Below are 21,924 nucleotides of genomic sequence, written 5' to 3'. Positions count from 1 at the left end.
CCAGCGCAGCAGTTGGCAACGTCATTACAATCGAAGAAAGCTGAGAAAAAGTAGTTTTAGGGACATCCTTAACCGTATATACTGGGCCTACAAACATAGGGTATTTGGGAAGTGTTGACAAAAAACGCTTTTCTAAACCTTTAGCGATGTTTTCTACTGTTCTAAGAGCTTCTTTAGGAGTCTAAACACATGAGGGTAAATTTTCTGAGACATGAATCTTTTTCCGCGATTTTAAAAACCTGAAAAGTGCACGTCGGTTATTAGATTTGAAAGGTAATTGAAATACTCATTGTCATAATTATCTTTCGCTTGTGCGACTGTGCGTTTAAATGCAGCTGCAAAAAATTGCCAATTTTTGGGGCACTGGTTGTGAAGGAGCTTCTTCCATGCAGCCTTTCTTCTTCTATAATCGCGCGAACAATCTGCATTCCACCATTTTGTTGATGCATTGCCTTTAGATGCACGTACTAAGAATTCACACTTCTTACGACAGGATGCAATAGCCTGGCATAATGTTTGCGATTTTAACTCTTCCGTAGACTCAACCACTGACTCAAGAGACGAAATCAAAAATGAGTGAAACTGGTTATAATTTACGTATGATCTCAACTGAGATGTCGGAAGAGTTAAGCGGCAGTCAACCTCAAAAACAATAGGTATATGGTCGCTAGAGGTGCCACCATCAATTGTCGACCAATTTAGTATAGAAACACTAGTGCTTGAAAAAGTTAAATCTATCACAGATTGACTGTGAGCACGTACAAAAGTTGGTAAGCCAGAATTCATGCAGTGAAGGTTATCGTCTGAAAGCCAATCCCACAGACGCTTGCCGCAGTGATCCGTCTTGTAACCCCACGATACATGGTGCGAATTAAAATCTCCAGCCAAAATAACCGAATTTTGACAATTACCTAGTAGGTGGTCTAGAGATCTGGTGTCCTGAACACCATGAGGGAAGTAAACATTCGCTAATGTAAACGGACTGAACCCTGGAATTTCAAAATCGAGAGCCAATAATTCTGAATCTAAACTAGAATATTGAAAAGAAATCTTAGCCCTATGACAAAATTTTGAAGAAACTAGAATTAGTAACCCACCACCTCTTGACTGGCGATCTTGTCGGAATGATCGATAATTTTGTAAGTGAAAATGTTTTTCAGTTGTAAGCCAAGTTTCTTGTAAAACGATTATTACTGGATTATGTTTTAAAGAAAGATAAACTAAATCTGTAGTAGCTGAAAGAAGAGATCTACAGTTCCACTGAAGAACTTTTAACTTTCCTATGGTTATGTAATCCGGGCAGCAGCAACAGCCTGCCCCAAAATGTTTTCCTTTGGTTTAGAGCCTAGCTGTTGCTTTTTTGATTTTGCTTGTGGGCGAGGTGATGACGGGTTTGACAACGGGGATCCACTGCGTTTTAGAATTCGCGTATCTGTCTCTTCCATATCTGCATCGTGAGCCTCGTCTGACTTGTTGGAATTTTGCATAGGTGATGCGGAAAGAGACTCATTTTGAGAACAAGACATTGCAGCTAATGAGTGCTGCACTGATAATGAATGTCCAGGTGCCGTAGGAGAAACCATAGCAGTTTGCACAGTCTGAGAATTTTGAGCTGCTAGAACATTGGATATGCATTCTGTGACTATTGTCACAATCCTATCCACCATTTTGGTCATGGTTGCTTCCATAGCAGTTATTATGGTTTTAGACATCGTGGAATCTAATGGTGCTCCTGAACGGGCCGACACACCTGCATACCCATGAGCTCTGTCTTTAATTTCCTGAATTGCCTCACGCATCGAGCAACGTTTGCGGTCAATAATCTCCAGAATTTTCATTTCATGCGCTCTAGAGGGACATTCCAAAGAATTTGCTGAGTGAAGTACGCCGCAAAGACAACATTTGACAATTTGATCAGAGCATAAGTGTGTTTTATGTGCTTCACCGCATTTGCAACACCGCAAAGTGGATTTGCAACCGCCTGCAGTATGGCCATAACGCCAACAGTTGTTGCACTGCAGAGGCTTTGATGGTAGGTGATCTACTCTGAATATTAAAGGCCACGCTTTAATCTCCGATGGACAGACTGTGCCTGCAAATGTAGCAATAACCGATTCTGTCGGCACACGAACATTATTTACCTCCCGGCTACAGCGATAGACCGCAACAACGCCTGCCGCGGAAAGAAGGTCAAGGGTTTCTTGTGGACTTAATGAGGAATCTACACCTCGGACTAGACCTCTTGTGCAAGCCAGGTGTGAAGGGATAAAACTGCTTACCTGATGAGAGGCGAAAGTGGAGCATTTTAGCAGGTCCTTTATGCATGATAGTTCTGGCGAACGGCAAAGAATCCCGCCGCGACCAAATTGGCGCACCTCGGCTATTCCTTCGTAGAAGGAAGTGATTTCCTGAAGGGCAGCTCGAACAGCTCCTGGGTTGTTCATTTTAATGGTGCCCCCATCCTTAGGTACGAGTGCCACAGGGATGTTGCGGACACCGGAGCTCTGAAAAGCTTCCAAGGGCAGATCATCGGTCAGGAGGGAAGCCGACCAAGGGGAGCGCCCTTGGCCGGGGGACTGCGTCGACATTACCTTAAATTGACAATGTCACCGCGTGCGTTAGTCAACAGAGAACAAAAGAAGCACAGGAGAAAGACAAAACCGGGACCAGCAACCCAATACTTAGCCGATCGTCAAAGGCAAAGTCATCGACCCCAGCGTTTCAACCACGCAATGGAACAGTGCGTGAGACCTAGTACGTGTTTTACAAGTTCCTCCAGGATGTGTTGTGTTGTGTTAGATTTTATGGCACAGGCAATTAAGGCCATCATGCGCCAAACTCAGGGTAAAGCAGTTCTTGTTAAAAATAACTAAGAGTTTATTTATTAGCTTTACTTATTTTAAAAAATCAAAAATAGAAGAAATTTCCAGGATGTGAACTAGAAGTTTCCAATATAGAAAATGTGGCCTACCACTTCATGGACCATAAGACTGTTTTGCTTTAATCCAGAAGAGATTACCCCTAACTATAGATTAGCAATAAAGTTTTAACGAGGCATAACAAACGCTTGTAAGTATGGTTAACCGAGCCTCCGCTCTACATAACTAGGTTCAGCTGAGTTGAGCCACAGCTATTTTTTAATCATGTAGAATGATGTTACCTAGTGAAGGGGTACTAATTACTTGGGTTTAATGACGAATGAATGCGGAAAACTGTCTGGGGGCATGATTGCGGAAAAAAATGCGCAAGGTAAACAGAGTAATCCAAGCAGTCTTCCTTTGATAATAAATGGGGCACTAATTTTGAAAAACGCCAGATGCAAAAACATTGTGCCCTGATTGTTCGGCGCGCATTACATAACCACAGGTGGAGTAAATTAATCCGATCCCTCACTACCTCCCAGGGTGCAGTTGTGATGTGGCTTGTAATAATCCACCAACCGTCAATTACATTATTTTTTTTTCAACACAATATAATCTGAAATGTGAGAGACCTCAAAAACTTTTAACAATTAATCTTGTATATGAGAAGAAAACTCGACTGAATGTTTACGTTGGGGCTTGGTTTGTCCACAAAGTTAATCCCGTTCCCGTTGGGCTTCACGAAAGGCCGAACACCGTCATCGATTTCACGCCAGGTGAGGGGGAGGAAGAGCCATCGATTTTCGGGGTCGACTACACGGCTGTACCTAGTGGCTGGATAACTATATTGAAAAAGAGAATGCAGCATTCATGTTTTACATTTAACGTGCAAGAAATAATATAACCGAATTGAGCTTACGGCATTAAAAGTATAATGCGTTTTCTCTTTCCTTTTACTGTTTGGTCCACCAACGCAGAATTTTCTTGCATTTTCGAAAGAAAGAGCAGGTGCGCTTGCGCCTGCGGTGAGGACGCGGTTGCCTTAGGTATCAGGAAATGAACTTTCACCCCTTAGCACTGGTCGTGGTTCGTAATCCCCACTAGGGGCTCAAGTTTTTCCCTGCTGGTTGGTGACGGACTATTGTCTTTTATTCTACACAACGTCTCTGTACCATATTCTGGCTGTCTTTCCTTCCTTTCGTAAGTTGAATTGTACAAGCTGCACACTGAAAACTGCACCAGTGTAAACGAGTCTGAGGAAAACGTATCCGTTAACCGACATAGAAAGAAAAAAAAAATAACGTGTTTATTCTTTTCAAGCTATCGCCACATGAATCATCGGGGTTCCCAAAAATCAAATAGACACGTAGAAGCATGGAACGTCACCGGACATTGTTTGCATACTAATTAGAAAAGCAAAAGCTTAGTTTCAGTCCGGTAGCCGCCATTCATTGGTGCACTATCAGCATATTGAACAGCACTTGCATCGTACGTGGTAGTACTGGCACCACATCCAAAGTCACGGTTACCTTTTTAGGCGGTACCAAAGCTCCTGCCAAGACTATTTCACAAAAATCACTCTGAGTCCTTGGCCATATTTCGAACTCCTGTAGAATCATAATAAGTAGTGCCCAAGTTAAATTTATCCAGATAATTAATGGGAGGCAGAATGGTCTAGGCGAGAGAAACCAACTCAGTCCTTTTGAACATCGTATGAACTAGTTTTGACTTTTTTTTTTCTCCTTATACAACGATAGTTAATTATTTAAGTCTAATTAGTCAGCTTCTTAAACACTGACTCGTGCAAAAATGTGCCAATTCGATAGTCGGCGATTGCCCTGAAAAATAGCTGACGTTTCCAACAAGGTACCGTCTTTGCCAAAAGTAGCCAGGCTGCACGGTTTTCTCCTTCGGACATGTCAAATTATTAATCACTTGTACGGAAAGAAAGCCCCTCACTCTTATCTGTAAATACTATTTTCTACCTTTTGGAACAAATCAAGGGCTCTAAACACGGATGAGAAGCAAACCCTGCAACCTGGTTACTTTTGACAAAGACTGTACCTTCTATGCAGCCTGTTTTAACAGACCTAAAAGAAAACACATGAGAATCAAGATCAAGTCTTAAAGCTGTGCGTCCATAGCGCCTAAACACACTTGTCAGAAAGAAAAAAGAAATTCTAATAATCTGCAGAACGCTGTCTCGAAAAAGTATTTGCATTTGCTGTAGGCACGGGATTACGGATATGCGATTAGCGGACCTTTCTCCCAGTAGCACCACTTTCACGACTAGGATTATGTGAATTTCGGACCAGGGCCAGTAAAAAAAGCTCTATAAATAATATATAAAGAGTATTTGTAGCAAACATTTCATTCGGCTTTAATTAAGGATGATCCACAACTTTCATATTCACGCCCTTTTCTTGAATTCAATATTTTAAATTTTAGCTATTCAGTCCTAACTAATGAACTAACTTTGCAAACTGAAAATACATACATACATACATACACACACACACACACACACACACACACACACACATACATACATACATACATACATACATACATACATACATACATACATACATACATACATACATACATACATACATACATACATACATACATACATACATACATACATACATACATACATACATACATACATACATACATACATACATACATACATACATACATACATACATACATACATACATACATACATACATACACACACACACACACATACATACATACATACATACATACATACATACATACATACATACATACATACATACATACATACATACATACATACATACATACATACATACATACATACATACATACATACATACATACATACATACATATCCCCGCCGGGGTATGTATGTATGTAGTGGTTAGGGCGCTCGACTACTGTTCCCAAGGACGCGGGATCGAACCCCGGCCTCGGCGGCCGCTTTTTAATGGAGGCGAAAAGCAAGGCGGCCGTGTGCTGTGCGATGTCAATGCACGGTAAAGAGCCCCAGGTGGTCTAAATTTCCGGAGTCCTTCACTACGTCGTCTCTCAAAGCCGAGTCGCTTTGGGACGTTAAACCCCACAAACCAAACCAACATACATACATAATGCAGAAAACTGAAGGGGAATTAAGAACTCATTATGATACACTAATGAAAAACGCCAACATTCAGCAAGGCCAAGGAAAGCGGATGGTTGTTTTTCTTGAAATTTTGTTGTTCTGTACAATAATCATTTTAGGGAGCCAGATAATTATATACAAAACTGGGCCTCGTGCCACCTAGTCGGGTATTTATTTATTTTTTTTTTCACTTGCCTAGGATGAGCCACCTTTTCTGTTAAGTTTGTTGCATCAAAATAGGAAACGTGGTTATTGTTTTGCCCCGCTGCAATGGCTTAGAGGTTAGCGTTCTCGAGTCCATGACGCAGGATAGATCCTAGCCATCCCAGCCGCGTTTCGATGTGCAAAGCTCAGTGCCCCCATGTACTGTGCGATACGTTAAAGGATCCCAGGTGGCTGAAGTTAACCATATGGGCCCTTTAGTACGGCATTCTTCATAGCCCACGTCGCTTTGAGACGTTAAACCCCATACACCATATCAAATACATCTCAGCTGAATGTACGGTGCTCGCCTTGTCCTTTCTTGTTTCCATCTTAAGTGCTGTTTGGCTCTGTGACATGACACTGTCCGCTGGATTGGTACCATGTCACCAACAGAAAATGTCAGTTCCAGGACCTACCTCCACAAAATTGACCACGCGAAATGTTTGGTTCGTGGCATAGAAGAACCAGACCGACAGCACTGCTTGGTATATTCATAGCCTCCTTTATATGAGTGTATAAAGGAGGCTATGGTATATGTTATCAGGCCTGCTCAGTCAGGCAGCAATAAGACTGTGCGCAGCCAGAGTTCCATCTTGCCTGGCACCAAACCTACCCTGTGCTGCTCGCGCATCGATCGTGAACTAGCGCTTGTTGCATACACTCGCTGGGTTGGCGCAGTGGTTAGGGCGTTCGACTATGTGCTAAAGGATGCGGGATCGAATCCCGGCCTGCGCGGCCGCTTTTCAAGGGAGATGAAGAGCAAGGTGCGCCTGTGTGCTGTGCAATGTCAGCGCATGCTAAAGATCCCCAGATGGTCGAAACTTCCGGAGCGCTCCACTACGGCGTCTCTGATAGCCTTAATCGCTTGGGGACGTTAAACTCCCTAAACCAAACAAAACCATACACCATACAATTGCGTGGTTCATCTTTCGGGTGCGAAAAGGCTAAAACCTAAGAAAAAGCCTAATACACGTGCTGCTGAGGCAGGGTCGCAAGAAAAATTACCAACACAAATTGTTATTATTTGTGACAGAAATAAAGAATCTTACAGCCAAAAATAAATCTAAAAAATAAGCACACGACGCAGGGTTTGTCGGCAGTCATCCTTCTTCACCCCCCCACCTTTCCTACCTTTAACTATATAGTAAAAGCATATAGGCAAAGGCTATAAAGTAATTTAACTATACAGTAGTAGGAATTTTGTTCTTCAAATAGGTACTTCATTTTACACATGCTGTTTCTTCGGCGCTTAGGGGATAGTAATGTCCTCCTCAGTTTTGTCTTAATTGACCATAATCATATTGTAGATCGAATGCTAATCATATTTTGGCGCTCCATTTTTAGGCTGACTTCTGATGGCTTAAACGCCTTATTCCACCACAGTGGCTGGCATGAAGCCAGTTTCCTGCAGTTACCATCGGCTACAAAAAATCTGAATGCGGCGCCCCGTGCTCGCTCAGAAACGTCCTGCCTGATTTTGCTAGACCAGCGAAAAGCGAGGTATGTACACTGGCACGTCGCGTTTCATTTATCTTTGGTTTGAGGCTAAGCTTTCAATGTCAAAGATTGGTGATATCGGTGACTGGAGACCCCAGTGGTATCGCCCGGTAAAATGTATGGGCCGCCTAAGGCACCTAAGAGGGCAATGCTACAGCGGTTCCATTGCGCACGGATGTAGGTGGGTGGAGAGAACACGGAATGCACGACGCGAGAATATGGCATTTGACTACGAGGGATGGTAGGTTGCGGTGACAGTATGGCGCCCTCACAAATGACGGCTTATAGCCAGATTGAGAGTCTTATAGCCAACGCACTAACGAAAATAACATGTGATAAAACGACATTCCTTTTATTTTCATTCATCGGAAAGTATTGAAAACTCCCCTCTTAGATACGCAGGTTAACAAACAGGTAGACAGCAGATTAGGTTGCTCACCTGGGTCAATCACAGTCCGCAAAAAAAAAAAAAAAGAAAAAGAGGGAATTTCCCTTCTTTTCTTTCGAGCATTCCAGCGTGACAGCATGTTGTTCAAACAGCGCTGGCTGCTTTTTTTTTTTTTTTTTTTTGTTCTTCAATGACTATTTAGAATGGCAAAATGTTAACGTTCCAAGACCAGTCACAATGCCGAATACTTTCATCGCAGTTAACACAATTGCTGCTTGGAACACTTAACTCTCGTCCCAGACTGAGGGCTCCACCCAGAGTAAGGCACTTCATGTTGCATTTAGGGTAAAATTAATAGTGAATAAAAGTTTTTCCTTCTCCTCTTCGAATAACTGCATTATTAACCTCACTTACGGTTCCATTTGCGCATGCGTGCCCACAAACACACACGCACACGCACGCATGCGCGCGCACGCACGCACGCACGCACGCACGCACACACACACACACACACACACACACACACACACACACACACACACACACACACACACACACACACACACACACACACACACACACACACACACACACACACACACACACACACACACACACACACACACACACACACTTCCAGGCCCGCTTTCACGGAGGAGGTTGTAGAATGCCTATTTTAGACGTGCTCCTCTCGTTAATGCGAGCACATTTTCGGCCTCCTTTTCATTGTTTCCCCCTGTTGTTTAGACACGCGCGACTTCCTTTTGTGTTGCTTCCACACGCGCGCACGCACATACACAGGCACGCAGGCACATCAACAATTCGACAAATCGCAGCGAGAAATGTGCATGCACGCTTGCCTGTGCACTTACAGGGTCGCTTTCACAGAGGAAGTTTTACAATGCCCATTCTAGACGCTCCGTTCGTCAATGCGAGTGAATATTCGGCCTCCTTTGTATCGTTTTCACATGCTAAAGTGGTGTTCGTGCTAGACGCCCGAACACCTCTTTAGCATGTGAAAACGCATGTGAAATAAGGTATATTATGCGTGATGTTCGGCGAGAATTGCACTTCGTGATATACAGCAATGCATGGCTTAACCCCACCGCCTTTAGGACTCAGAGGAGAACTCCATCCAGTTAAGGTTGAAAGAAAAAATTGGTTGTCTGTCTGGGTATAATAAACCCTGTGCGGCGGCAGGAAACCCATTCATGGCTGATAAAATTGCTTTACATTTTTTTTCTGCTCCTCTATTCTTATCGTGACGTCCGCACCGAGGTGGAGGGACTCCCGTCGTCCAAACGTGAATGACGGAGTAAGTGCATATAACCTGCGGGATCATCGATAAGAATCGGTGTCAACGCGAGCAGTCCTGCGAAGTCGGCTTGTGGTGGAGGCAATGGTGTTTTTCGGTCTTTCCTAACTTAGTTTCGATGAGAGGCACTTCGTCGTTATAATGCCTTTAGTCTATTTATACCGGTGAACTTTGATTTGTCCCCCTGATTCAGGCTGCACGCGCGATAGCCAGGTCCGACTTGATTTTTCAAGGTCCCAGTATTTCTTGTTTAGCTTTCTTTTAGAAAGCAAGGCATCACTCCCCGCTCTGCTCCTATGTCAGTACTTGAATACTCGGCGTATACATGGTGTCCAAGCTAATTTTAGCCCAGGGTTAAACAATAAGACGTTCGAGGCAGGCCAGAGAAATCAAGTACATAGAGATTTTCTTCTTTTCAAATTAATAATTAAAAATTAAGACAATGTTTAAATTACTAAACACTCACTTTAGAAAATAAATGTGATTTGCAAAGTTGGAGACGACCTTGAGAAACCGCCCTTCCATTTATATGCGGTAAAGAAAGCCTCATGTGTAACTTTTTCCAAGCTCCAAAGAAAGACCGCGAAATACAAAAAAATTGTCATGTGACTAGCGCATTCCCGTACTGCGATTGTGTTTATTTGTATATATATATATATATATATATATATATATATATATATATATATATATATATATATATATATATATATATATATATATATATATATATATATATATATCTTCTACCCGCGGGATATATGGCATGCAGACATGCTCTGACATAAATAAATGGACACCACCCTCAAAAAAGTGATTCGCCCTGCACTGCACTGCAGGAGTGCTTACATGGATCTGGAAGGTGGCAAAAGGTCGAAGAATAATTGGACGTCGTGCAGTCGTACGTACGTAGTGGAGAGCGGCTGCCTGTTCGAGTAGTAACGAGGCCAATGACAAAGAACCTGGCTCATTGTAGTTGCGCAGACACACGCAGCACACACATGACAACTGGTCATTGAGAGTTTATGAAAGCCGGGAATGAGCCTTATCAGCTTAGTCAGCAATACGGTGCTATCTCGACGGCATGCGACAAAAACAGAATAATGGAAGGGAACTTTCTTAAATTAAAATTCCGAACGCTATTACCCGTCGGTACCAAAGACATCTAGTGTATACTCTTTAAACGGTGATCGACCAACTTGAAACACATGCTTACCCTACTGAAAAAATTGTATGAGGCAATAACTTCACATTTTCTCCCACAGACTCACTCAGTTAACGTAAGAAATCACATACAAGTCACACATATTGCGTACGATCTCCTAGTTTCTTGTACAATAACATAAATTATGGAAAATATTTTATGATAATGATGTGCACCGTGTGAGAATCTATGTGGTTTGATGCAATTGTGTGAGGCTATTGCCCCGTAGAACGTTTCGTTTTTCAGTAGGGTAGGCTCTAAGAAATTCTTTTTGCCACATGTCCAAACGACCACATTCACATATAGCAGCTATCGGCATCAATTTTCTGCGATGTATGCCTCTTGGAACGTTATAAACATGGTAAGGTGCTTTGTGCTACCGGTCTTCTCAACAGTCTCAGCAAGGCCTCAAATGACTATGAGAACGCTATGGCACCGATGAATGTGGCTAGCATCGACGTGCATCATGCAGACTGTGACAACCACTCACGAGCAAGCAGACGATGGGCCCCTGGTGTCCGGTGAGAACGTGCTGACACTCTCCGCTGCGAACGTGCCAGCTTCGGATGACGCCGTCTCCGCCACCGGTGAAGACATAGATACCCTCCGCATCCACCTCCATGGCGTTGATAGGCGCTGAGTGACCCCGCAAGATCTGCGATGGGACAGGACCCGACTGCGGTCGAAACTTTCGTTCATCCTGAGCATGCAGCGAAAAATGGGGTGAATGTCACTGAGAGAGCGAAGAAACGCTTCCAGCCTTTTTTATGCGATGCGTGTTTCTTCCTTGTCCTTGTGCCTTCAGTGCTATTCTCGCTCATCCATCACGACTTTGGGTTGTGTCGTTGCCTGTCGAGATACAGTTTGTGGCTGGGATGTGGAGTTTAAGATTATCTTTTTCACATGATCCCAGATAGCATCGGCTTATGCCTGTGTTGCGCATCAGTGAGTAAAATGAATTTGCTTAACTACCTAGCACGTCTTCATTGGATTTTGTCATGCCCATTAGCAATCGCAGAGGTAAGATACATGTGCGGACTAGTTGGTACTGCATTAATATTGGGCTAAGGTGCAGTGCAGACGGAACTTCTTTTTAAGTGTCTCCACCGCACTCCGTTTTCCACCTTCTGCTGCCCAACAATTCGAAAGGTGCCTGTTATTGCCTAAACTTACACCTCGTCTCTGCTCCGCTTTTAGTCTTCTTAACCAGGATCTGCCGTTGAGTTGCCTGGAGTAGACGACAAGCTAGCTGCCGTCCAGCTATATTATACATATTTTGGGTAACCGGCTTCAAAGGTGCGAAGTTAAGTGAATTATCTTCCTAGGCTATGATTTAAGCCCAGAGTCAATACCAGAAATAATTTTGGTCAGATGGCGGTATGCGAAATATTCATAGTCATGGTGACAATACTTATGTTCGGATAGGCTTCAAGCTTGTTTCTTTCTTTTGTACTCTGAGAGATTGTTCATACCAGATGAATGTTGTCTAGCCAGTGCAAATGGAAATTCGAAAGCTAAACTATAAAGGGGCATCAAGGGGCATCAAGTGGAGAAACGGTCCAAAAGAAATGATAAGGATATTAATGTACTTCAGCAATCCATGAATGACAATGTGAAATATAACTTGACACAGTGGTTACAACGTAGTCATTCAAGATGAGTAAAAAAGCCAGCTAAAGTACAGTATAATTATGAATTAGTGAAGAAAAAGTTCTTGATGATTTTAAGAAAAGACCAGGAAAATTCAGCTGTTTTAACTTACTTGATTGCGTAAATATATTGGAGATGTAAAAAAAAAAAAAAAACATTTTTAGGTTAGGAAGTGTAAACATTCAAGAGAACAAATGGTAATTTCCAGAAAAAAAAATTGTTTAAGGTTTATTCACAAAGCAAATTAATAAGACGCAAACACATCTTCTGTGAAAGCGCTACCTAAATCACCAATTTATACATGAATAGGAACAACGGAATACGATGCATAGAGAGTAAAGTGTGGTATTTCAGTGTCGCTTATTTCTTAGACCCCGCAGTGGTCTACCTACAGAGTAACATCGATTTGGGACGTTAATAAAATGCGGTGGCACTGCTACCGGGGGTGAGGGTAAAAACTGGGGTTTCGGCCTAATGGAAGGCATGTGAACAAAAAAAGTTTTCAAAACAGTTTTCTTTTTATTTTACAACAAGCTCAACAGGTCATCACCTGGTTAGCGAAAACCGGGGGAGGAGGAGGAAGATGAGGAGAAAAGGCAGGGAGGTTAACCAGTAAAAGAAACCGGTTTTCTACCCTGCACTGAGGGAAAGGGGTGAGTGGATATAAAAGTTGTGAGAGAGGGATGGGTGAAGTTAGTACAGTCACGTCACAGACATGTCACATCACATCACGTCACAGTCATATCACGTAGCATAACAGCAAACTCATAGTCTTTCGATTAGGCCTGTGCTTTTCATAAAAAGCGGAGCAGTGCCTGGGAGGCCTTCACCGCAGACGATCGCCGTGGCCAGGGACCTAATTCCAAGAAACAATGTGCAAGTATACAACGTCATTTCAACGCCAATGAATATTTAAAGCACCACTTGTTGTGCAGCAGCTTCAGTGATATGTGAGGTGTGACAAAAAAACAACAACAACAAAAAAAACGAGACTGGTTCAATAAATTATTGCACTTACAGAATCAGTTCTCTGTGACATTATCACCTTCAAAGTAGTCGCCTTCAGCATTCACACATTTCTGGAACGAGGTTTTTAGAAGTCCCTCCAGGACATTCTCCGTTTTTGCCTGAACCTCTTCAATTGAAGTAAAATGGGTTCCCTTTAAGCAAGGTTTCTCTTAAAAAAAAAAAAAAAAAAAAACGTCGCATAGAGTGAAATCAGGTGAATAAGGAGGATTCTCCGTCACAGCAATGTTTTTGCTCGTCAGAAAATGCTTGACAGATAGGGCCGTGTGAGCGAATGCATTGTTTTGGTGCAACAGCCATTCATCACTCCACAACTGTGACCTTTTTTTTTTTTTTTTCCTAAGTTTTTTACGAAATCTTTTTAGTACTTCAATGTAGGAGTGTTTATTAACAGTCTGACTACTGGGAATCCGCTCAACCATTACAATTCCACTCTTTTTTCAAGCTACACACTTAGTCTCGTTTCTTTTGTGTCACACCTCGTATACCGCACCTGCTGTGAGTGGCGCTACCAGGTAGACAAGCGGCGCATAAAAACAGAGGTAAGAAAGCATTCTATAACTATTTTCTTCATTCAGTGCATTTTTGAAGCTCATATCTTTTTAAACTGTCACCATAAATGTGCGTTGTGTTGCTCTTTATTTTTATAGCTCGCGCGTGGTGTTTCTCCAAATTGCATAAGCTCCTGATATAGATCATATGCTGATTTGTACGCGTTACATTTATTTTATGTTATTTTATTTTTATTTTCACCAGGTGCTTGCTGGTTGGAGCACCTGGGCTAAAAGCTGCTCGAGGCAGCTTGACGAGGCCCAGACACCAGACACCAGGATTAGACTCACTAAGACACCATTTTAAACTAGACGGTCTTCGCAGCTCCACATAAAAAAAAAAAAAAGCAATTCCCAAGCCACATTATAAATGAACCGACGACAATAAACGAGTGTTGCTTGCACGGCTCCTAAATCTCTCGCAGGGGGAAGAGAGAGAGAGCGTGAAGAGGGGGGGGGGGGGGGACGAGGCAGAGCGTGAAGAAAATTTCGAAGCTAGCTGCCGAGTTCCAGCAAAGAAGTTCTATAGACGGTATCTTAATGTAACTATGCATAATTGCTACCCCACCCACACAAGCACAGAGTGTGACAGCTACCCGCCGAAAACAATGCGGCAAAATACCACAGCGCGCCCCTCAGTTTTCTATAAGAAAAAGATGAAAACGTTGCTTACCGGCTATGCGCGGTTCCGACTCGGGATGGCGCAACCCTACTACTGTGGAGGTGATATCACACGACCTGTTTCGTTCAGTGATTCATATTGTAAGCTTTCAACCAGCGCTGAATACGTTACGGTATTTTCGTCACTGAGCGCTTTATTTCTACTTTTACTCATATAAAAAAAAAATAAAAAATAAAACGTAGACAAGTGGGCAATCACACGAACAAAGCTGTGTGCAGAATATGCGAAAGGGACGAAACACAAATGAGGACAAGCTTTAACTGCAAGTGTGGTGGAAACCGCACCAGAGCCATGTTTGTCCACATGGCGCAAAGGTGACCATATTCCGGATAGCTAACCACACGAGCGAGCGCCTGCTGACTGACCTATTACGAATCAGGCAGAAACGAATCCGGTCTGCAGCCAAATGCGCGGGCTAAGTAGGCGCCAGGCTTTTCCGTCTGGTCTGTAATCCGAGGAAGTCCGCCCACCAAAGTCAGTCAAAGTAGCGACGTCTGTGTCACTAGGCGCATGGAACATGATGACGCGTGTGGACCATTCGTTATCTGTTCCGCACGTCTGAACCCACCTTTAAGCACACATGCATGGACCGTTTCCTAAGCACGCAAAATTCGCCGTTGCTGCAGTTGAGGTGTGGATTTTGATGTGAATTGCAGTCATTTTATTGGGATAGCTAGCAATGGGTTACCCCCTTAATAAGTGCAGTTGCATAACGCTTACTATCCTAGAAAAAAAAAAGATTAATACACATAGATGGGGTTGTTGAGAAAGTGAGAAATACACCCGTGCTTTGCCAATATCCTCGACTCGGACGCTAACGCGGAAACAACAGTGCTACGTCATTTTGAAATAAAGAGACAGCGCATGAACCGGTTTTTGAATGCCTCACAGTATATTTTAGTGCTCGCCATATAATTAAATATTGCTTTATTAGCGTCTTCATGTGCATTTACATGATAACCAACTGAAGTGGCGCAGTTGAGCAATGGTAACGAAATTATGTCCCCCTAACGGTCGAGGTTAGCCGTGGATAATTGATGTTGAAATTTGTTAGAGCAACTCGTCCTCCGAGATTGTTCTTACACAACTCAATTCCAGTTCCTGAGCATATTACGCTTTCCTAGAACTTTTAACGGCTCCTCACTCATAATATTGCTCCCAGTGCCCTCGCAGAAAAGCCCCTTTGCTTGAGCGAGACTAATGAACTGCGCGCTGCGTTGATTCGAGTAGCCACCTCAAAGTACTTGTCACCACTCATCTTTTAAATGGCGCTTAACTTGCGGCGGCTATATCGAGATGAAAGCCCCGATTTAGAGAGAAACGCCTGAGATTCGAAAAATTCACAGCTGAACGCCATCATTTATTATTCCTCCCCTTTTCTAGGGGCTCCAGGCAATTGCCTCATAGCACATTAAAAGGAAGGTTGTCTTTGCAGCGTGCTATTTTCAGCCTCTTCAAAAGCGGCCCTTCGAGTCTTTTCAGCAGCAGAACTCTGACCTTGTTCTGTCATTTGGCTAGGATCTAATTTACACACCAAGGAAGTCAGCATAGCAGCACAATTAAGAAATAGGGAGGTCGGGGCAATATGACGCATAAGGAGCAAAAAACAAAGCTAAGGACGAACGACGTAAAGCAGAAGTACGACACCGTCATTTTGCTTCACTTGTAGCGTATTAACACGGTTTTTATTGTTTCAAAGAAGCGTGTTCGCTCGGTATAAAGAATGACGTTGGAAAGCAGGGCATATTCATAGAGGATGTCGGATGAGACGGGAACAGGAAAGGAGAATCAAGAAGGATAACCAAGTATGCATTCCCTCTTTACTTCTCTTCGGACATGTAGGATAGAAGGATCAAGGGCAGAGTACAGAAAATTCATCCACCCGGAAAGAAACCTAGCGTGCCCAAGAGCCCTGTTTATATCGAGTATCGAAGAAGGGCTTTTGGCGGGTTTTCGGGCGCGTGAAACGCGAAACGACAGGGCAGTATTTGCAATTCTGGGATTACTGCTGCAATTACTGCAATTGCAGTTGCAATTGCTGCGATTGCAATTACTGCTGTCACTGGGAACAGTTCCGTTATGAGAGACAGCTGATCGCGAAGTGGGGTCGACCGCATATGGACGAAGCGCAGCGTCGCACTCCGGTTTGCAATGGTCGCACGTGGAAATGGAGCATTTTATATTTCCGAGTCTCGTATTCTAAATATACCGCAAGTCTGTCTCGACTGCGCAAATGCCGCGCGCTTAGAATATGAATGTGTCGGAATGAACAAATCTCAACAAAAACATTAAAACTTTGCCGAGTAGGGAAATGTTTGTGCTTGTTGGTTCATCGTCCCACAAAGCAAAGCGAAAAAAAAAAAAAAAAAAACGACTAAGGATGAGGTGAGGACAGGACAGGACACGCCGAGACCTTCAAAGGAGTTATGCAATGCACACTCAGCGTCAAAGTTTAGCGGGCACGCCAGGCATGAAACCGGCGAATTTCATCCCAATTATCACAGGTGCGCTGAAAATACGTGCAGGCTACGCTTTATTGTATGAATACGGCACACTGCTTGTTATTCGTGGGCTACACAGGAACGCCGTTTATCAGCGATAGAAAGTATAGAGGAAACATCACGGCATTTGCAAATAATTTCAAATTCCTTTCGCTGCGGTTTCTCTGTAATGTGGTGAGCTTTTACTAAAAGAATAAATTTCAGAGAGATCTTAATATGGATTGCCATTACAGCCGAGAAAGGAATTCGGAAATCAAACCGAGTGAAGTAATTCAGGCCTCATTTTAGACACGCGAGCTGTACATATTCGAGAATACCGAAAGTTTTTTTTGTCAAACAGGCAAAGGACCTAACGCAGTGGACAAAAAAAAAAAAAAAAAAAAAAAAAAGAAGCTATTGAATCCAGTTTTCCAGCTCTCCACCTCTTCCAGGCGTTTGCAGCACGAATTTTACGAACTGTCAAATAATTTATTTTACGGCTTGAACAATGAATCTGTTATACAAAGCGAGCACAAATATACGTAAAAAGAAAATAAAACTCCCTTCAGGGTGGCTGCATTTTTTGTTCTGCGACGAAATAACGAGAGTAGGGGCAACGCGTACGAGTGCAGGCAACATACAGAAAGTAAAGTCAGAAAAATGACAGCGAAGGTACAGGACAAGTTAGAAAATCGCCCCGTCGGCGGCCAGTTGCCATTATGGACTATGGACCAGCGCGATTAGTTTAAGAGATTTCGCTTTCAGCTACGACAAAGAAAGGAAAGCGCTTTCAAGGCAGCGCCGCAAACGAGGTTACGAAAGCGCCTTGGGAAGTGTCATTAAGCTGTGTCCCGAAAGCAGTGAAAGCTGGACATGCAAAAATCTTAACAATAATAATTATCATAGGGGCAGAATTCAATGTCGTAATTAGGCAATGAAAAAAAAAGGCGGTGAGTTTCGCATAATCCAATTCTTTTAAACATTTTCTATCATTCAGCAACGTCGCGGAGCATATAAAAATTGTACAATATTAGATTTGTTTTACGCGCGTAAGTTTTTTACGTGATAACTCACAATATAGAATTCATTATTAAAAAGCGCAATTACTACGACAGGATGCCTGTTCCATTTTAATTCATAATAAAGCGCATCAGCGAGGAGAAAGTAAATTACAGGCCATATAGCAGGTGGAAGGAGAACAAAAGCAGTTACTGCTACTGAGTTTTGCAATGGAAGCGTCCAACAATAACATCGACAGTAGCAAAGACGATAACTGTGGCAAGGCGTTGCTGTGTACAGGTCACAAGCAGTGCTGAAATAAGCAATAGCAGCATGAAGCTAACGAGTATGAAATATTTAAAGGGAAGGCGCGAGGTATATGAAGTTGTGTCCGCGGCCAATTTAGCAACGTAGTACCTATACGACCTGTCAATTTTGAGTCTTATCTTTCCTTAGTGGTGGGGGCGCGGCAAGGGGATGAAAATTTGGTGATAAATTATGAGCTAAACTTTGGGTGCAAATAGAGTTGCCAGTGTACAAAACATTCCCTAGTTCGGCCTTTATGGAAACGTAATTTGATGCAAAAGTCAATTCGCAATAACCGCTGGTTTCTTTGTGTAACATGAAATGATCATAGCAGGTTGAAGTACTCAACAGAGCAAAATTAAATATTTTTTTAATAATTGCTTCTTGCAATTACTTCACAGCACATATTACCATTTGCTGCACAGCACTGGTACAGGTGCGGAAAAAAGTAAACGGAGCATGGAACTGCCTTCAAACGTTTCTTTTTTTTCCCCCTTTTTATGTGTTGCCTCATTGCTGGTGGACGACGCTAGTGGGCTTTTTCAAAGATTTATATATATATATATATATATATATATATATATATATATATATATATATATATATATATATATATATATATATATATATATATATATATATATATATATATATATATATATATATTTCACTATTTCTGCAGAGAAAAACGTGAGTGCAATTAGAACAAAATAGCATGCTCCGTTTAATTATGTTCGCGCCATTCGTCCTGACTTCCTTTGCTTGTATTCGGACAACACTGATTCAACGTCGCAGTAATCACATTAAATACAGAAAATCAATGCGGTACGACGTCGTTAGCGCTGGTACGGAGGGGTAGACTCATGACACTGCAACGTAATGTAAGCGCCGGTGTTGTGGCTTCTTCTTCTCTACCAAAACGTACTGTTCAAAGTCGGTTTTGAATTAAAGACCACCTAGATTAAAACACTTTAAAATGACTGTAAAAGCTAATTTGATCGGGAACAACCCTCCTTAATAACAACTAGGCCTCCTTTATTATTGTATTTTTGTGTGCCGCCTTCTGCATTGTCAAAAAACCAAGCTGTCTAGAAGGCTCATTTTTGGGTAGAACTTAGGTTCAACCCGTTATACAAGAAATGTGTTGTGGTTGTAAGAACCGGGGTACAAGAAACCTTTAAATTCCTTGAATTGAGAGATCTGCAAAATGGTTCCAACAAAAGCCGAACAGCTGGTGTTTTTTTTTTTTTTATTATTATTATGTACCCTTGCTCGAGACACCCGGGCTGCCTGTTTTCTTTCGGGCAGGGGCGACGACCGCCTCTCATCATCTCAGCCGTGATCATCGGCTTTTTCCGTCTCGTTCTGCTCTCGCGGCGAGCTCTAGAGGGGCACGGATGAGCGGCCTTCCGGCGTCGTCCGTGTTTGTCGGTGGCGATGTCTGGTAATTCGGTACCGGCTTTCCGTAAGAAGTTGTGAACCCCCCCCCCCCCCTCCCCCCATCCCCCCATCCCAAGCGCATCCAACCCACGCTCCTTCTCCACCACTGGTTGAGCAACGTGGGCGTTTTTCTGCCGCCAACAGCCAGCGGGAGGATACGCGCGTTATGGCAGATGGGCCAATGCTCGGTGACGATTCATCCTAGGGGAACGCGTGGACGCTTTGGTTAAAAAAACTGTCTCTGCCCGCTCGCTTTGCGCCCCTTACTGGGAAACGTGCAGTGTTGTGACGCAAGCGCGAGCGACAGGGCAAATTTCTGCTAATCTGCATGCACAAAGGAATCTTTGGTACAGCTCATCTCGTTTAAATAAAATTTTAAATAAGATAAGCCCAACAAAATACACGAGCTACTGTCCTTGGTGCGGCGCAAGCCCAACACTCTTTCACATCTCTTGGGAATGCCAGGACAAACCTGACCCAACGTTAATAGTGCCATGCCCGACACACGAGCAGTGGGAGGCGGCCCTGACCAGCGACAACCCGGACCAGCAAGCCTGGATTATCCAGCTAGTCCGCAAGTCAGCTGCTGCCAGCGGAGCCCTGGACTAGGGGCACCGACCACCCAGCTCCTGCGAATATTTACTGATTACATGCTCATTAAAAGTTTTCTCTCTCTCTCTCTCTCTCGTTGGCCGCCGTTTCACTGGGGGCAGGGATTTGCAACTGCATAATTATTGTGAATTAAAGCATGTTCCTCCTCCGCGCAAACGTCTCTGCCGATTTTCCTGCTGGTCAGAGGCCAACAGCGGGAGTTTCCTTCGCAACGCTGCACGGCTTTAAGCACAGCACAGTTCAGACGAGTTCGTGAAAGGCAGCTGGAAGTTTCAGGCTAAATTTAACTGATCTGCTCGATGTCGTCCAGCGGGCTTGTCCGCAAGCTTATTGCGGCTGACACTGCGCCCGCGGGTAGGCGAGGGAACGGCTGATTTGTGGGCCTCTGTTCCGCCGAGACCCGGACGGGCAATCGCGCCGGTCGTCAGCCCCCGGATAACAACGCCCCGAAGCTGGTGAAATACGGCGCCCAGCAGAACCGCGTGCAACGTGCGGCGCAATCTGCGGCCGCGACTTGCAAAAGTACAGCGCGCGTGTCAGAGATGAATTCACAGCTCGCAAGCGGGAGAGGAGCAAGGGTAAATTGGTTCCGCGGGAAAATCTAGGCTTAAAACGGCTGTTCTCAGGATTTTGATTTATCTCATGTTTGTTATAACTATTAACTCAAATGGGCTGTGCACTCTGGTGGCGCAGAAAATCAACGGGTTCTGACACTTATAATGGGGGACTTCCGCGTTAGAGTGCATATGCCTGAATGTGCCGCAAGAAAAGGCGGAATACATGCGTTGGCGCTGGGAAGGTTGATACGCTGAATTAAATACTAGAATCTTTACATAAAATTTTGGCTCAGAGATTTTAGGCGACATAGAAAACGCAGCGGCCCTACACTCCCCTTGGCCTTTAACATCTATACGGCAATGAGTGAAATGTGGGCTTCTTGACCTCTTCTTCCTCTCTTTTCTCTTTCGCTACTCATATTTTCTTGTACTGTTTTACTGATAAAGGGGATTATTTACCCAAGCGGCTTTTTTGTATCCGATTTGTGCCGTCCATCTTGCGGGCGATGGCCTGTTGTACAGGTCCTTTCCAGCATTGCAGCTGTGTTACTTTCATGTCGTAAATCATACATCCAGTCAGCGGTGGGAAATAGCAGTACACATGGAGCGCAGACATTTGTGGTGAGAGAGGAAGCGCGGTAGATAGAGGTCATGTGAGGGTTGTATGTGACGAGGCAAGCGACGTGGAAAGCTACGTCGATTGGTCGTTCTAGGAGTCTCTGTTGTTGTGTCTGGGTGCTGGGCACAGTGGTTTTCTTGGCGCCGAGTAAACAGTTCCGAGAGCGCTAGGGAATCTACGCTGCAGAAATACGAAAGCCAGAGCGTTACTCGTGCACACGTGCTTCATGTTTGCTCTCATTATCATTATCAAGTAAATGTACCGTCATTATTTTTGCTAATGCCATCATTGTAATTATCACTAATTTCAGCGTCATTGTCATCGCTACTATCATCCTCTCTGTAGACAAGGAATTGTGATGTGCGTTTCGCGATCCCGGGC

The 21,924-nt window shown here is 43.5% G+C and overlaps 1 protein-coding gene across 1 annotated transcript in view; it reads right to left on the bottom strand.

Annotated features, from left to right (window-relative positions):
- LOC146206522 (uncharacterized) overlaps positions 1–21,924 on the bottom strand; it is a 79,365-nt gene that overhangs the window by 34,940 nt on the left and 22,501 nt on the right. Inside the window, exon 4 of the mRNA XM_084587034.1 lies at positions 11,112–11,276. Coding sequence (XP_084443160.1) covers positions 11,112–11,276 — 165 coding nt within the window. The remainder of the gene's footprint in view (positions 1–11,111; positions 11,277–21,924) is intronic.

This window comes from Amblyomma maculatum, chromosome 1 (assembly GCF_055883805.1).
Source record: "Amblyomma maculatum isolate TAMU_Amacu chromosome 1, ASM5588380v1, whole genome shotgun sequence".
Lineage (NCBI taxonomy): Eukaryota > Metazoa > Arthropoda > Arachnida > Ixodida > Ixodidae > Amblyomma > Amblyomma maculatum.
Note: the sequence above shows the minus strand (reverse complement) of the source record. Positions and strands in the feature narration are given on the sequence as shown.